Here is a 16,527-nt window from a genome sequence, read left to right as displayed (position 1 = left end):
TCCTAAACTCCTTTTTAAATGAATGGTAAACCCCCTTTATAGATTTTTAAACTCCTTGAAGGTAGGGACTATATTTTGCCTTTTTTGGTATACTTAGCTCTCTGGCCCAAAATAATTATTTAATAGATGTTTATTGGTTAATTATCTAGAAATAAGAAAGCTACCGGAAAATTTTAATGAGGCAGATTAAAGTTTGAAATATTTTTTCCCTTAAAGAGCTGATTTACCAGGATACCACCAGTTTGAAATAACTGGCATATTTTACACAAGAAATATACAGGAAAAATACCATTTGACATGCAATATCTTAACAAATCAAAACAGTCATGGATAATTATTTACAATCTATTTATTGTGTATATCAACTGGTCACTGCTCCTTGCCTCTATTCTCTTGGGACTCATTTTTTTTTTTAGATTTTTCAAGGCAATGGGGTTAAATGGCTTGCCCAAGGCCACACAGCTAGGTAATTATTAAGAGTGTGAGGTCCAATTTGAACTCAGGTCCTCCTGACTCCAGGGCAAGTGCTTTATCCATTGTGCCACCTAGCTGCCTCCAACATCATCTCTTTTATCATTCTAGTGTCGGCCATGGGATTTTCCTGGCAAAAATACCGGAATGACTTGCCAGTCCTTTTTCCAGTGGATCCCCTTTTGTTTATTATGACTTGTCCGTCTTGGGTAACCCAGTCTGGCATAGCTTATAGCTTCATTGGGCTATCTATGCAAGCCCTTCCAGCCTGAGTAAGAGGTAATGGGGGAATGGGAGAGAATTAACAATAACACAGATGCAAATTAAAACAACTCTAAGGCTCCATTTCACACTCATCAGATTGGCAAAGCTCTGAAAAACGGCTTATGAAAATTGATAGAGGGGCACTGGAAGATAGGAATACCAAGATATTGTTAGTGGTCCTGTGAATTGATCTAAGTAATCTGAAAAGCAATTTGGAACGATACCAAAAAGTCACTAAATTTTGCAAGTCCTTTGGCCCATATTAGACTTATTACAAAGAGAGAGCAAAGAAAGAAGGAAAGGATGAACCAACGGGCACACACACACACACACACACACACACACACACACACACTAGAAGCAATTTGTTAAAAATAAAAAAAACCTAGCCATAAAGGGCTGTAATCAAATATTGTTTCAAAATTATAATTCTGAACTTCCATAAGAAAAAATGAAAGGTATAGATTTTTTTGGTTTCTTTTTGTAAGGCAATGGGGTTAAGTGATTTGCCCAAGGTCACACAGCTAGGTAAACCTTATATGTCTGAGGTTGAATTTGAACTCTGGTCCTCCTGACTCCAGGGCTGGTGCTCTAACTGCCCCCCTAAAGGTATAAATTAAAAAGAAAAAACCTTGGAAAACACAAAGGAAGGAGGGAACAAAGCCTTGGACAATGACCACATCCCTGTAGAGGAGAAAACTGTTCAAGACTTAAGACCTATGGTCAATGCGCAATTTTGTGTTTCTGACAAAGAGAAATTGTAATGTTAGTAATGAAATTCTTCAGGCTGGAATGGAAGCTCTTGTCTTGGCAGGCTTCTCCCCAAGAAAGAAGAAGCACCGGTATTTGTGATTGGATAGAATTCATTATTGCTAAAGAATTTTTCAACTAAATACCAACATTCCCTTCTCTCTGCCTAAGTGAGCAGGTGTTTACTACAGAGTTTACCTGTTCTTAGTTTGTTTAGACTTTGTTTAGACATGATAGATCATAACTGTTTTGATCGGTGGGTTTCAGGGAGTTGCAAAATCAGAGCTGGCAAAGTAAGAGGGACAAATAAAGGGAAGAAAGTTCAAAACCTTGGTCTAAATCAACAAGATTCTATCCATGAGTTTAGTGAGAGATGATCTTTTTAATATTTTTAAATATATATTAGTGTGACATCTCCAATGCAAACTAATGGTTACCTCCAGAATAAGCTGTGTTGGTCACACTGCCTTTCATCATTGGTTCCTTCCATGCTTGCAAAGACCCAATTTGGAGGGGTGGAACCAAAGGCAGTTATTAGAGAATAGGTCATGATTGACTGGAAGAGCCTGGTAAAGCCTTTCTCCAGGGAAAAATCAGAGGAGGAAGTGGAGTCCCTTTTCCTGCAGCTACTCAATAGGCAAAACTTTTTGTATTGTTTTTAATCAAACAAACCTCTAATATCTATAGACTGACTACAACAATGATCAATTAAGACTCTAGATTTATGATAAATATCATTTTTTGACTGTGACATGATGGTCTAGAGGTATGGAATGGGATATACATTTTAGAAATAGCCAATGAATAGATTTGTTTTGCATAAGTATATTTATTAGTTACAAGAAAGATCTTTAATCTCTCTTTTGGGGGATGAGGGAATAGTGATAATACTTTAAAAAGGAAGAAAAGAAAAAGGATCAATGATAAAAATAAGAAGTTAGTTTGGAAGAGGATACAGTCAAGCAAGGAACTACTGGAACTACCATATTTAAAAAAAAACAACCCCCAAACTTGTTCATAGTAAAAAAAAACTTGTATATAATAAAAGTTATTTCATATGCAAATTCTTTTCACATTTGAACTCAGATATTCCTGAGTCCTGGCCCAGCACTCTATCCACTGGGTCACGAAGCTAATTCTAAGGATTTCAAAGGAAAGTTAATGTAGGGGTAAGTGAGGAGGGGGAGAGGGGGGAAGGGAGAGAGACTGAGGTGGGAGAGAAGGAAAGTCTCCAGGCCTCTAACTCCTCTCAATCACCAGGGTGTTACTGAGTTTGCTCCATCAATCTCCAGAACCCTGTTTTGGATCATCCCTCCTTTCCCCACTAAGCCCAAGTTTAAGTGGTGCAGCAATGACTGGCTGATACAACAGATGCAGCCTGGGGCTGGAGTCAGGAAGACTCGAGTTCAAATGTAACCTCAGACATTTATTAGTTGTGTGACCCTGGGCAAGTCACCTCACCCTGTTTGCCTGTCTATGAAATGAGCTGGAGGGGGAAATGGTACATCATTCCAGGATCTCTGCCAAGAAAACTCCAAATCGGGTCATGAAGAGTTGACACAACTGAATACTGACCAACAAAATTTCTTATTCAGACCTGGCTTGCTCTTCTGATTGACAGGTACAATTGAAAAGTCCAGATGACCCCTACCATGAAAGGTAAAGAAAAAAAATCAATAAAGTTTTTAATTTTCAAGACATTTTAGGTGACCAACATTATTCCAGTATCTGAAAGCACATAGTTTGAGTATTAATAATTTTCTTGTCTTGCCAAGAGTATGTATTTAATAAATCAATCATAAAAACAAATTTACTTTGGGGATAATTCTTCATTAAAATATAATATACATAAATATGTATATAGATGTATTTTGTAGTGGAGTCATTTCAGTCATGTCCTACTTCTCATGACTATATTTGGGATTTTCTGCTAGAGTGATTTGCCATTCCCTTCTCCAGTTCATTTTACAGATGAAAAAACTGAGGCAAACAGGGTGAAGTGACTTGTCCAGGGACATACAACTAATACGTGTCTGAGGCCAAATTTGAATTCAGACCCTCCTGACTCCAGACCCAACGATCCATCCAAAGATCCATCAAGCTCCCTACCTTTGCAAAGAAGCACCATGAGGGTTGTTCTGTGCTCTTCTTTGGGGCCATTTGATGGTCTTCAGTCAGTCCAGTATTAAGTGCCTAAGTACAATTTTGATTGTATTGTTGCTCTTTCCATTTATATTCTTTGAGCTACAGTGTAGCATATTTTCCTGAATTTTATAGAATAGTAATATTTGATTACAATCACTTACCATAACTTGTTTTAGTCTTTTCCCAATCAATGGGCATTTTGTTTCCAGTTATTTGCTGCTATACAAAGTGTTGCTTAAATCTTTGGAATATGTTTTTTTCCTTGTCTTTGACCTACTAAGGGTATATGCCCAGCAGTCTGATCTCAGAATCAAAGGGACATTTTTGTCACTTATTCCAAATTGCTTTTCAGCATGCTGAACCAATTCGTAGTTCCACCAAAGGTGCACAGGTTTGCCCATCTCTCCACCATGCCTCCAGCATGGATTACTCCCATCTCTTTTCATCTTTGCCAGTTTAATGGGTGTGAGGATTTAATACTCCTCACAATTATTTGAGGAGTATTTCTCTTATTAATAGTGATTTGGAGCACTTTAGATTGTTGTCAGTAACTTGTTGTCAGCAATTCTTTTGAGAAGTTTATTTCTTTCCTTTCACCAATTATCTAATAGGGAATGACTGTTAGACTTATTTGTGTTTGTTGCCTATCTTAGATATCACATATGCTCAACACAAAGATAATCTTCCCTTATCTTTGTCCTGCTAAAGCAAGGTTTTGTTTAATTGTAAATAACTATTCTATCCTTTTTTTTTATTTGCCTCTATCCTTGTTTGGTTAAGAATTTATTTATAGCATTATATTTACAGCATTCTGAAATGTCTGAAATTTTTTCATTTAGGAGAGGTTAAATGACCTGGAGTGGGTTACAAAATGAGAGAGACAGTAGTGACAACATGCTTCTCTATAAGTGAAGCCTAAACTAAGCAAAAAGCTGTTTAATGACTTAAGTAAGGACCTAACAGAAAACTGGAAAAAGTTTCCATGACCCTGTCTTAAGAAATGCCATCCTTTTTTCTATATAGTCTTTTCTAAAGAATTTACCAAAAAAAATTCTACAGAGAAATAAATATATAACCTGAATTACCTACTTCTTACCAGAGAAAATGATTAGTCAGGGTGCAGATAAGCATACACATTAACAAGTATAGTGGTTTCTCCAAACTTAAGAAAGCTCTTTTATCTATGTCCATTTATCCATCCACCATCTGTCAGTCTGTCTTTATGTCCATCTATCTACCCTTCCACTTATCTGTCAATTTATCTGTCTGTCTATTTATCCTTTGTCACTGATCGGATAATGGGGCAAGAAAGTCAGCCAGACTTGGACTTTAAGATCTGAAGGCAAAGATGTCACTTTAAGAGAAATTGAAGTAATACCCACCAAATGTAATGGCTGAAGAAGTTGTGGTACGAGATTCTGATGGAACACTGTTGTGCTACAAAGAAAAAACAAGTAGGATGCTCTCAGAGAAACCTGCAAACACTTATATGAACTGATGCAAAGTGGAGAACATTGTACACAGTAACAGACCTGTATTGGGGGGGGATGGCAGAAGAAACACTGAGGAGTGTGTATGAGAGAGATGGTGGAAGTAGAATGGGTGGGAAAAGGTAACTGTTTTGGCTCAGAAAATAGAAAATATCTGATACTTAGGAGATTGAATGAATGATGGGGCCACTTACAGAAATAAAGAAGTGAGGAAGAAAAGCAGGTTTTCTGTCAAAGATACTCAGTTTTGGACAAAGTGGGTTGGAGTTACTTTCCTACAGGAAATCAAAGCAAAGGAGCCTAGTGTAGTATAGACTAGGGAACTCTTAATTCAGCTACCAGTTGGACCACATGGCCTCTTGCAGCCTCTTCTGATTCTGTGATTTGGAGATGGTCAGGGCAAGAAAAATACATCTGGGAGTTAAATTGTACATGGAAATTACCCACAGGACCATGAAAATTAGTAAAATCAAAAGGACAAGCTAAAGGCAGGAGGCAAAAACCAGGAGGATGGCATCTCAGATGCCCTACTCCTCATTCTAACCTGCCCATCTCACAATAGCTCAGAGAAGAAGAGAATTAAAACAGGGGTGTTAATTCAGCCCATTCTAAATAAGGTTAAAGCTTTTCATTTTAAATTCATACTACATGTGTTTTCTAAATTACAATAAAACCAATATTTCCTCTAAAGAGAAATCAGCAATAGGTTTGCCAGAAGCATCCCTAGACATTTTTTTTCTGGCATGTAACAAAAGCAGAATTCCTTTTAATTAACCATGAATTTGACCATATTATTGTCCCTATGGGCTAAGAAGCAGTTCATTATTCAAGTGTATGTTGGAATTAGATCAGGGTACACCTCATTCTGTACCTTGCCCACTGGCAGGAAAAATAGCTTGGCTGAAGGACTTGCATCCCTTTCTTTTCTTCTGACCTGGAAAGACCTCTGACTTACAATGGAAATGACTCCTTTGCTTTTCTCCCTTCCCCCCAACCCATTCAGGATCCATTCCAAAGCTTTACTCCTTTTATAAATTTATTTTACATTGCTTCTCACCTAGTCTCTTTACAAGCAGGTTAATACAGTTAACTGAAATGCATGATGGATCTGTACAGATTTCCTTTGCTTATGGCTGTGCTCAAAGAATTTATGGGTCTCTTTATATGGCATTAGGGGCACTTGAGATCTTTTAAGAATCTTTATTTTATGCTTCTCTGAAGCCTGGAAAGAATTACAAGATGTGATACTGAATGAAGGGAGCAGAACCAGGAGAACACGGTATACATCAACAACAACATAGTGAGATGATCAACCTTGATGGATGCAGCTCCTCTCTGCAATTCAGAGAGCTAGGACAACCCTGGGAACAAAACAAAAAAACCAAACCCTTCAGAATCTGATGAATACTACATTCTTTTCTGATTTTATTATTTATTTAAAGCAATGGGGTTAAGTGACTTGCCCAAAAGTCACCCAGCTAGGCAATTAAGTGTCTGAGGCAGGATTTGGAACTCAGGTCCTCCTGACTCCAGGATTGGTGCTCTGTCCACTGTGCCACCTAGCTGCCCCCACTACATTCACTTTTTAAAAAATTTCTTATGTTTCTCTTTCAATTAGTCCTAATTTCTCATACTAAAAATGACTAATCTGTAAACATGTTTATCAAAATATGTTTGCATAATGTTAACCAGTGAGGGGAGGGTGGTGGGATGAAAATTATGTAATTTTAAAATATGCATGTGGATGTTGAAAAACTTTCATAAAATGTAATTGGAAAAATAAAATGTTTATTTAAAAAAGATTATTTTGGAAGCAAGGCAATGGGGTTAAGTGAGTTGCCCAAGGTCACACAGCTAGGCAATTTATTTGATGTGGGATTTGAACTCAGCTCCTCCTGACTCTAGGGCTGGTGCTCTATCACTTATTTCTTAATAAAAACATACTTCCAGTTTGTAAATCTTTAATTTTTTTGAGTGTATGTGTGTGATTTTACAATTTATCTTTGTGGTTACTAAAGTGCCAATCACCACATTTAGGCCAAAACCAAGTTCTAACTTTTCTTAATGATGAAAAACCAAAGACTAAACTAAAACTACAAAGATTCATTTTTCTGAGTTCCAAAGATCCTGTGAATCTAATGAATCTAACGTAATTCTGCAGCACCCTCTGCATTGAAGGCAATGGCAATATATACAATGCCATACTGAGAGGCAATTATACTTCATTGTTTTCTTTAACCCAACAGACCCAGTAAGGAGCTCGACTTTAAAAAGACTAGGGGATGAGGTATTTGCATGTGTGTATGAAGCTGACCCTGGAGGAGTCAGGGGCTTTTCTTCCTCTGAATCGCTCTAGTCCAGAGATTTATTTTGGAGAATTCTTTTAAGACAATGCTTAAATGGGGACCTAAACATGCTTTACGTCTAGAATCTCTTCAAAATACGAATAGAATGTCTTCTAGAAATGTCAGTTTACAATATATACTACAATATATTACAATATATACAGGATATATAAATACTGTGCCACCTAGCCGCCCCCTTATAGGAAGTCTAAAGGCAAAAACATGCACAAAGGTAGAGTGGTCCAAAAGAGAAATATAGTCACTTCTGGAGAATCATGGAAAAGCAAAACTCTTAGACACATCCTTAGGGGTGGATAAAGCACAGGCCCTGGAGTCAGGAGTACCTGGATTCAAATCCAGTCTCAGACAATAATTACCTAGCTGTGTGGCCTTGGGCAAGCTACTTAACCCCATTTGCCTTGCAAAAACCTAAAAAAAAAAAACAGAATCCGACACATCTTTTAATAACCTGTCACAATTAAAATTATATTAAAGGATATTTAAATAAAGGTTTTCAAATCAAAAGGAACCTAATCTTTTTTTTTGAGGTTTGCAAATCACTTTCTTCACAATAACTGTAGCATAAGAATGATAACCCCAATTTTACAGAGGAGGAAATGGTGATCTAGAGAAATTAAATGACTTAATAAACAATACACAATTAGTATAGGTTAGTTGTTCTGCAGGAAGATAGATTAACTCCACTGTCATGTGCCTGTCAGGCACCTAATTGTTTTATTTTATCAGTCACCAAATACATTTTTTTAAACCTAGGTACTGATATTTGACACATTTTTTTAAAGAAAGATTTTGTTTAGTTTTACAATTTCCCTCCCACATTCTTGCTTCCCTCCCCCCCATACCCCCAGAAGGCATTCTGTTAGTCTTTACATTGTTTCCAGGGTGTACATTGATCTCAGTTGAATGTGATGAGAAATCATATCGTTAAGGAAGAAAAATAAAGCAGATAGCAAAATTATGTAATAAGATAAGGGTTTTTTTGTTCTAATTTCAAAATAATAGTCTTTGGTCTTTATTCAAAGTTCATAATTCTTTCTTTGGATACAGATGGAATTCTCCATCAAAGACAGCCCCAAATTGTCCCTGATTGTTGCACTGATGGAATGAGCAAGTCCATCAAGGTTGATCATCACCCTCATGTTGCTGTTACTGTGTACAACATTTTTCTGGTTCTACTCATCTAGCTCAGCATCAGGAACATAATTTAATCTTAAACAATTGGTTGAACAAAGAAAATCATGAAAAGTTGCTAACTTCATTAAAGAAAATTTATTATGATGAAACAACATTCTAAACTTTTGGGAAGCAGCCAAAGCAGTCCTTAATGAAATATTTATAACTCTCAACACTTTCATTAACCAAAGGGTGAAAGAACAAATTGGTGAACTGGGCATGCAACTAAAACTCAAACCTTGAGACAACTAGAATCTCAGAGAAGGAAACAGCAAATACAGACAGAAAAACAAGTTAACTACATTAAATGGGATGGAAATATAGTGACCATATCTATCAATGCTTAACATATGTAAACACAGTATTTAAAGGAAAACAGTTAGTTCAAGTGCAGGGAGAAGTGAATAGCAAAACTTTAATTAACTGAGGATTATTAGTGTGCCCCTCTCAAACAAATCTAATCAAAAGAAAAAAAGAAGTATGTGAATAGAATTTTAGAAAAGTTAACTAATGTCTCTTGTGGTTATTGAGAAGAGAAAGGCATATTCACTCACTCTGCAATGGAACTTTCTTTCATGCATTGTCTCTTACAATTACTAAATGAATGGGTAGAATTGATGAGAGAGCATGATATGGTTGTCACCATATGGATGAAGAGCCAGTGATGAAACTGAGAACTGACAGGTGGGAGAACCAGGAAAGGTGTCATGAATCCAGGGAAAACACCCCTAAGAGGAAAGAATGGCCTGAAGAGTAAAATGAAACAAATCAAGAAGATTTAAAAAAAAAAGCAAAAAACTTGATCACTGTTAACTCGGGAGAAAGCATTTTCAGTTTATTGATGAGAAAGAAGTCAGAAAGAAAAAGTTGAGAAATGACAGAAAGTGGAGGTAATAAGCATAACTCTGGTTTCTGGGAGTTTTATTAAGGAGGGGAAACAGTATAATTGATAGCTGATGAGAAAAGTAGGATTCAGTTTTTTAAGGGAAGAATGGCTTGCCTGGTGGCAGCAAGGATTCAGGATATGTGATTTTCACCAGCTTTGTTCAGTAGCATGTGAGTAGAAGAGAGAGCTATCTATGGCTGGGGATGAATTGCCACAAGAAAAAGGATTGAATGATTCAAGAGACGATGCTCTAGGTTGAATTAGATGACTAGAGGATACCTGGGAAGGCAGAGAAAGGCAAATGACTATTAGTACAAAACAGAGGAGGGATTAGAGGTAGAATTGTGGATTAGGGAATAGGCTCAGGATAGGTTTGAAGTACAGGGAAGATGAATCAATAAGGAAAATAGTTCTAGGGATATAAAGATGAACTTTGATAAGGGGGAGGTATATCATATACACAAAATAAACGTATTACAAGATGAATGTAGGAAAGAGGACTAATAACTTAGGAAGGAAAGCAAAGTAGCATTTATTAAGGATCTCCTATATGCTAAGCACAACTGGGGATGAGGGGAGTAGTTGCTATTATTATCCACATTTACAATTAAGGAAACTGAGGTAGGTTCAGTAACTTGCCCTGGTTCACATAGCTAGTGCAGATTTGAACTTGGACCTTCCTTCCTCTAGGCCAGTCTTACTTTCTCTAATTTGCCACCAGGATAGAGGAAGGAGCAAGGTCTGGTAGGAAGATAAAAGAGTCAGGGAAGGAAGGTCCTGCAGGAGTGGGAGGTATCTTAAGCAAACAGGAAAAGGTTTGGAAAGGGATGGCAAGTGGAGTTCAGAGAGCTGACATGCTTAGAGACCCAAGGGGGTCCAAGGGAACTGTATGACTTGAGGTAGAAAGGGGAGGAGGCCCCTGCTTGTGGGGTGGGGGTGCCACTGCTTTCACGGACTTGAGGTTTTTCCTAAGAGAGCAAAAGAAAGTTCTTGAAGAGGGGAGTGACCTCATGTAGCTGTGATGAAGAGGAGACGGTGCTGAGATGTGAAGAGAAGGAAGAGTGAGCCTCAGCAATGCATTGCTGTACAGTGTGAAAGGGAGCCAAGAGTCAAGGACTACCTCCTCCAGGGGCGTCCTAGAACTAAAGTGAGTTGGCATTCTCCAGTAGTGTGCATCTAGGTGAGGAGGAAAGAGGGAGAAAGGGCTGCTGAACTACAGGGCAAGAGAACTAAAGCAAGCTACTGTCTGTTTAGACTGGGTTACAGGAAAAGTGTTCAAACACTTCTAATTATTTTATATTGTGCTTATTTCTGTAAATAAATATCCTTGCTAATCTACAGTATGGTTACATGTGGTAAAAGAGAAAATAGACATAAGAAACAGCATTTCAGTTTGACTCTATCATCACTTTAGGGCAATGGAAAAAAAGAATGGGTATTAGGTGTGGACTCTCTCTCTCTCTCTCTCTCAAAGCAGGGGAGCCAAGTTAACTTGTAGACTGAAGTCAGCATCTTGAGCCAGTGATCAGTTATATTCACTAATTGGTAAAGGTTCTGAGAAGGAGCAGGTGGAAAGTTAATGAGATTAGCCAGGGCCATGGCTCAAGGCCAGGTGTTTGCCAGGCTTTAGTATTTGAATCTATTTCAAAAGGCTGAAAATATGAAACATAGAAGCTCCAGAAGGATAAAGAAACAATCTTGAGGAAAACTCAACCATATATGTGTATAAATGACAAATACATTTATAGAACAATAAAAAAAAAAAATCAAAAAAATCTAGGCTTACTGGGGAGCTGATTATATACCTGGGTACTTGGGATGCTATAGTACTCTCAATAGAAATCCCGACTGAAGTAAAAAAAGGATGTTTTGGATAAAGCTTGAGAAACCCAGAGGATGTCCAGGAGATAGATGTTTGGGAATATATACGGAAAAACAGGATGCTTGACCCATGGGAGCAGAGATCAGAAGGGAAGAGAATGCACAGGCAACAAACCTTGTGTGTAGATGGGTTTGAAAACCCGGCCCAAGAGCCTGCCTGACCATGTAGTGTGACAGATGGGAAGACAGAAGCTGCAGAAGCCAGGGAAGGGGAGAGTATCCAAGAAAATGGGGGGACTGCTCAAAGTTTACCAAGGTGCAAAAAAAAAAAAGCAGATACTTTTATCGCTTACCCTGGAGAGCTACAAAGTCAAATTGAAGGGGTGAGAATGATGAAAATATGTAACTGTAGATTTTTTTAGGAAAATGGCAGTGAAAAGGAAATCTAGAACAACTTGAAAAACTATTAAGGACCAAGATAAAGAATGCTTAAAAGTTGAGGGAGATCTAGTTATATTTATTGACACTGAGAAAGAGCCAGCACAGAAAAAATAGACAACGAGAGAATACAGAGAAGTATAAGTAGAACTATTTGTCCTGGCTAGAAGTACCACTTTTGTCTCAATAACAAGTAAAAGGGGATGAGTGAAGATGTAAAAGATTTTTTATGGGTAAGGGAACCTTATGACATATGGTTGATTTTTTTTTCCAGTAGTGCTTTGATGTCTAAGGAGAAACAAAGTGTGTTTGAGGCTTTACAATTAAGGTTTGGAATAATAGAGAAGAATGCAAATCAATTAGTAATAAAAAGATTATCATGTAGCACCAAGGGCTCAACTGTGTACCCCCAAAACACAGGACTGGCAGGGTGGAGCATGGTAGGACAACGGGGACAAGAGAACCAAAGATGGACAATGTTCCTGATTTAACTACAGGGTTAAGAGAAGAACAAAGTGAAGTCAGAAGCAGTTTGAAAGAGGAGTTAGTACAGGTAGGGCATGGCAGGTTATTGGGAGGTTAAGGAACAGATTTAGGAAGAATAAGGCAGAGGAAGAGAATATTATCAGAGAGGGAGGAAAACAAAATCTGGTCCTGGCAGTTACAAAACCTGCAGATGGTTGAAGTGAAGATAAAGGTCACAGAAGTTAAGGAGGATGACAAAACTGAGGTCAGGGGAATGTGACCCTAAGTCAGACAGGTCAGCATACTGATTATATTCCAGCAAAGTTCTAAGAACTAAGTTAATGCTAGGAAATGTCATGAGTTCATTTAAAGAATGGAACTGGATCCTGAATGTAATTTTTTTTTAACCTTGTTAAAACCTTAACAATGAGTACTTCTTTTCTTCATGGCTCTTCAGGTGTACATGGATACTTCTTCAAGGTCCTTTGATAAGAACTCTAACACAACCAACTTCATTTCAACTTACTGCATACCCTTTTTTCATAGCCCAACTCCCAAATACCCCATATCCCACCTTGAGTGAAGACCCAGTATAAAATTAAAAAAAAAAAGATTTAAATACAGGAGACACAAATTGGTATCTATCTCTGCCATTAGGCATGTCTCCTAATTTCTCTAGGTCTCAGTTTCCTCATCTCAAAAGTGAATGGTTGGTCGGGTTGGTCCAAATAGTCTTCATGGGTCCTTGCAGTTAAAAAACTGTAAATCTTTTGATCCTCTCCCTAAACCCTTATTCTTACTACATACTGATTACATTCACTTAGTATTTTTGTATTTGGTAATGAAGGATAAGCACCAAGAATCATATTCTTAAAAATAAGCAAATTAGTAGAGATCAGAATGATTAAACCCTTTTTTTTAAAAAAACAACCTCATTTTGAACATTCCAAATGAAACTCAGACCACATTCATTAGAAACCATTATCATTTATTCTCCATCTGTTATTCAGGATAATAGAAAATTTCAATCATGTTGGAATCCCCACCCAACAGGAAGCTCTCAACTTTTCCTTCCTTTATCCCTATGATGCAACAGTACTTCTCTCCTATTCATTAAGCATTTACTTAACCCAAAATGAGTTTAATGCAAAATCTACATCTTTTGAAGGTTTCTCAATTTTGAGCCAATGCCTTGTAAAACTAGTTCATAAATTATATCACTTGTTTTCAAAATGAAAGCATCTCTGGCCTACCTCTTTGTAATCTTTTTTTAGAATAAAGTCCCGGATCAAACTATTACGTAGGCAAAGTTTTCAGCAGCGCCCTAGTCAAAGAACCCTCATTCTATCCTGGTTCCGGAAAAAGAAAATCTGGCAAAAAGGTGAACTTCCTCTGTAGTTTAAGAGGTAGGATGCTTGGAGAAGAAAGTCAACATTCTAAGAAAGTGAACTGGTGGAATTTTAGGTATGGCCAAAAATTGAGCAAAAGGTTTTACTTTTTGTTGTAGGGGTGAGATAAATAACCAATCAGGGACAAGACACGGGAAAACCTGGTAAAACTCCCTTTTCCCATGAATAAAAAAAAACCAAGGTCTCATTACCTTTCATTCCTTCCCAGGTGCAAAGCCCATATAAGGCTTATAAGCCCTGCGGCAACAAACTTTTACATAGAATTGCAAACGGAAACTACAAAACAAATCTTAAAACCAGAAAGTGCTTTTTTGCCGAGAAGCCAGCCTGAGAGAAGGGAAGGCCTCGGCCGGGCTGGGGCCGGCGGGCGGCTAGCGGAGCCTGATGCTCTTCTTCAGGCCGGCCCGGATGCCCGACAGCTCCCCACCATACTTGCGCTCCTCGGTGCGGGGCTGCGGGACCTGGCCGCGCCGGCGGATCTTGGCTCGGCGGAACTTCTCCCGGTGCTTCACGCGGGGGTTCCGGTCCATCTTCTTCCTCCGGGGGGTCAGCCCCTTGTTCTTGGCGATCTGGTAGGTGATGGCTCTCTTGGCGCTGGGCTCGCTGGGCTCTGGCTCAGCCGCCGCCGCCGCCGCCTCCTCCTCCTCCTCCTCCTCCTCCTTCTTCCTCTTGGACCGCAGCCTCTCCTCCATCTCCCGGTAGTGCTCCCGAGCCGCCTCCTGGTCCTGGTCCTGGTCCGAGTCCGAGTCCTCGGCGGGGCCCGGGGGGGCCGGGGCCGGGGCGGGCAGGGGCCTCTGGGCGCCGCCGCGGGCCCGCGCCAGCAGCCGGCGCACGTCGGGGGCCAGGCGGCGGTCCACCGCGGCCAGGCGGTTGATGAGCGTGCGGTAGGTGACGAGCCTCTGGATGACGGGGTGGCCGCGCACGGGGGCGCGCCGGGCCTTGAGCACCAGGTAGAAGCTGACGTTGGAGCAGTAGTGCAGGTAGAGGCTGTACTTGGCGCGCAGGTAGCGGCAGCCGCGGCCCGGGGGCAGCAGGCCGCGCTCCGCCAGCCGCAGCAGCGGCTCCAGCTCGTCCCGCAGCTCGGCCAGCTTGGCCTTCAGGTCCCGCAGCAGCTCGGGCAGCTCCGGGGCCTCCCGGCGCAGCAGCTTCAGCTTCTCCCTGACCGGCAGGCGCCCCAGGTCCGTGGCCACGCGGGTGCGGGCCTCGGCGGGCGCCGGCCGCTCCGCGCTCCGGCCGAAGGCCCGCACCCAGCTCAGGCCGGAGTCGTCCTCGTGCAGGGCCTGGGCCAGGCGGCGCTGGATGCGCTGCGCCTCCTCCTCCTCGTCGAGCTCCTCCTGCTCGGCCTCCTGCTGGCTCCGCGCGGCCCGGCCCTTGGAGGCCGCGGAGTCCGAGCTGTAGTAGAGGCTCTTGCGGCGGCCCCAGGCCAGGCTGGGGTCGGCGTCCTCGGCATCGCTGAGCAGGGAGCTGCCCCCGACGCTGCCCGCGTCCTCGGCCTCGTCCCCCTCCTCGTCCTCCTCCTCCTCCTCCTCGGACTCCTCCTCCACGTCCAGGCCTAGCACCTCCTCCTCCTCCCCGGGGTCCTCGGCCCCGCTCTCCCCGTCACTCCACGAGGCTGCCAGGGCCGCGCGCGCCCGCTCCTCGTGGAAGGCGTCCACCTGGTCCTGGAAGTAGCTGGGGTCCCCCGGGGAGGGCGGCGGCCCCTGCTCTTCCTCCTCCTCCTCCTCCACTTGGCGGGCCCGAGCCGCCCGGCGGGCCCCGACCCCGCGCTTCCGCGCCTTCCCGACCATGACAGCAGCGGCTCCGGCGCCCACACCGGCTCCCGGCCACCGTGCGCCGCCGGAAGCGACTGTCCGGAAGCGCTCCGCTCCGCTTCCGGTTCCCAGCAGGCCTTGCCGTTTGGACGCCAGCTCCGGCCACGTCCTCTTGAGCGTTACGAAGTTCCGGCGCGCTCGGGAGCAGCGGGAAGCACGAGCGCGCGCAGCCACGTCGGGAAGAGGGGCTTTGGGGGCGGAGACTTCCTCTCCGCGCTCAGTGCCTCCGCGCCATTGGGCCGCCTGGCTGTCGATCAGCGGGAGGCGCCTGAGCGGCTGCCCGGGGTCCTCGGGCGGAGCTGCGCCCTCTGCCGACCCCCGCCGCCTCAAATAAGGAAGAGAGCGGGGCCTGGCGCCGCAAGCCTTGATCGCGCGCCTGCTGGGCCTCCACGCCGCGGACCGGCCGAGAAAACGTCAAGCCCAGGCCTTCGCGCCGGCCGCCTACATACGGGAAACCCTAGGGGGAGGGACTTCCGGCAGTCGTGGGGGCTGGGCTGAGGCTTGAGAGAATGAGGAGGGGCGCTCCAAAGCCCCCTCCCGGGGCACATGGCCCCCCAGGAACCGCCGGCGGGAGTCGGAGGCGGGGCTCGAGCCCTTTCCTCCTTTCTTCGCCATCTCCCCCAAAGACGGAGCAGCCCAGAAAAGGGGGGTCTCAGTGGCCAGGGTGTCCCAAAAGTCCCGGTGCCGCGGTAAGCGGAGTGAGCGCAGCCTAGGAATGGCTTCCATTGTTAGAGGCCTAAAAAGCCCTGTGCGGGGCGGCTGGCTTCAAATCCGCCCTCGGGCACTTACAGTGGCTGCCTGGCAAAAGAGAAAACTCACTGTGACACTAAAGCTAATGGTCTCAAACACTAACGATCACTCCTTGTCCATAGATAAAATTTTGTCTAAATTGCTTGCTTCTGCATTTATTAAGTTTCTCCTCTCTTCCTTCTTTCCCCGGCCGTTGAACTAGGAATGTTTTTCTTATTCTGATAATGAACTCTGCTACTTGCATTCCAAAATCCCCTTTTCTTTCTTGACTGATCCTCCTTTTTCTTT

The 16,527-nt window shown here is 42.4% G+C and overlaps 1 protein-coding gene across 1 annotated transcript; it reads right to left on the bottom strand.

The window, feature by feature from the left end:
- Positions 1 to 13,240: 13,240 nt before the first annotated feature.
- UTP3 (UTP3 small subunit processome component) lies at positions 13,241 to 15,933 on the bottom strand. Its single transcript, XM_074228395.1, has one exon. It carries the CDS (start codon positions 15,463 to 15,465, stop codon positions 14,050 to 14,052), a length of 1,416 nt encoding a protein of 471 aa, XP_074084496.1. The 5' UTR covers positions 15,466 to 15,933; the 3' UTR covers positions 13,241 to 14,049.
- Between the last annotated feature and the right edge of the window lie 594 nt (positions 15,934 to 16,527).

Source organism: Macrotis lagotis, chromosome 3 (genome assembly GCF_037893015.1).
Source record: "Macrotis lagotis isolate mMagLag1 chromosome 3, bilby.v1.9.chrom.fasta, whole genome shotgun sequence".
NCBI lineage: Eukaryota > Metazoa > Chordata > Mammalia > Peramelemorphia > Peramelidae > Macrotis > Macrotis lagotis.
This window is presented reverse-complemented; position numbering and strand designations above follow the sequence as displayed.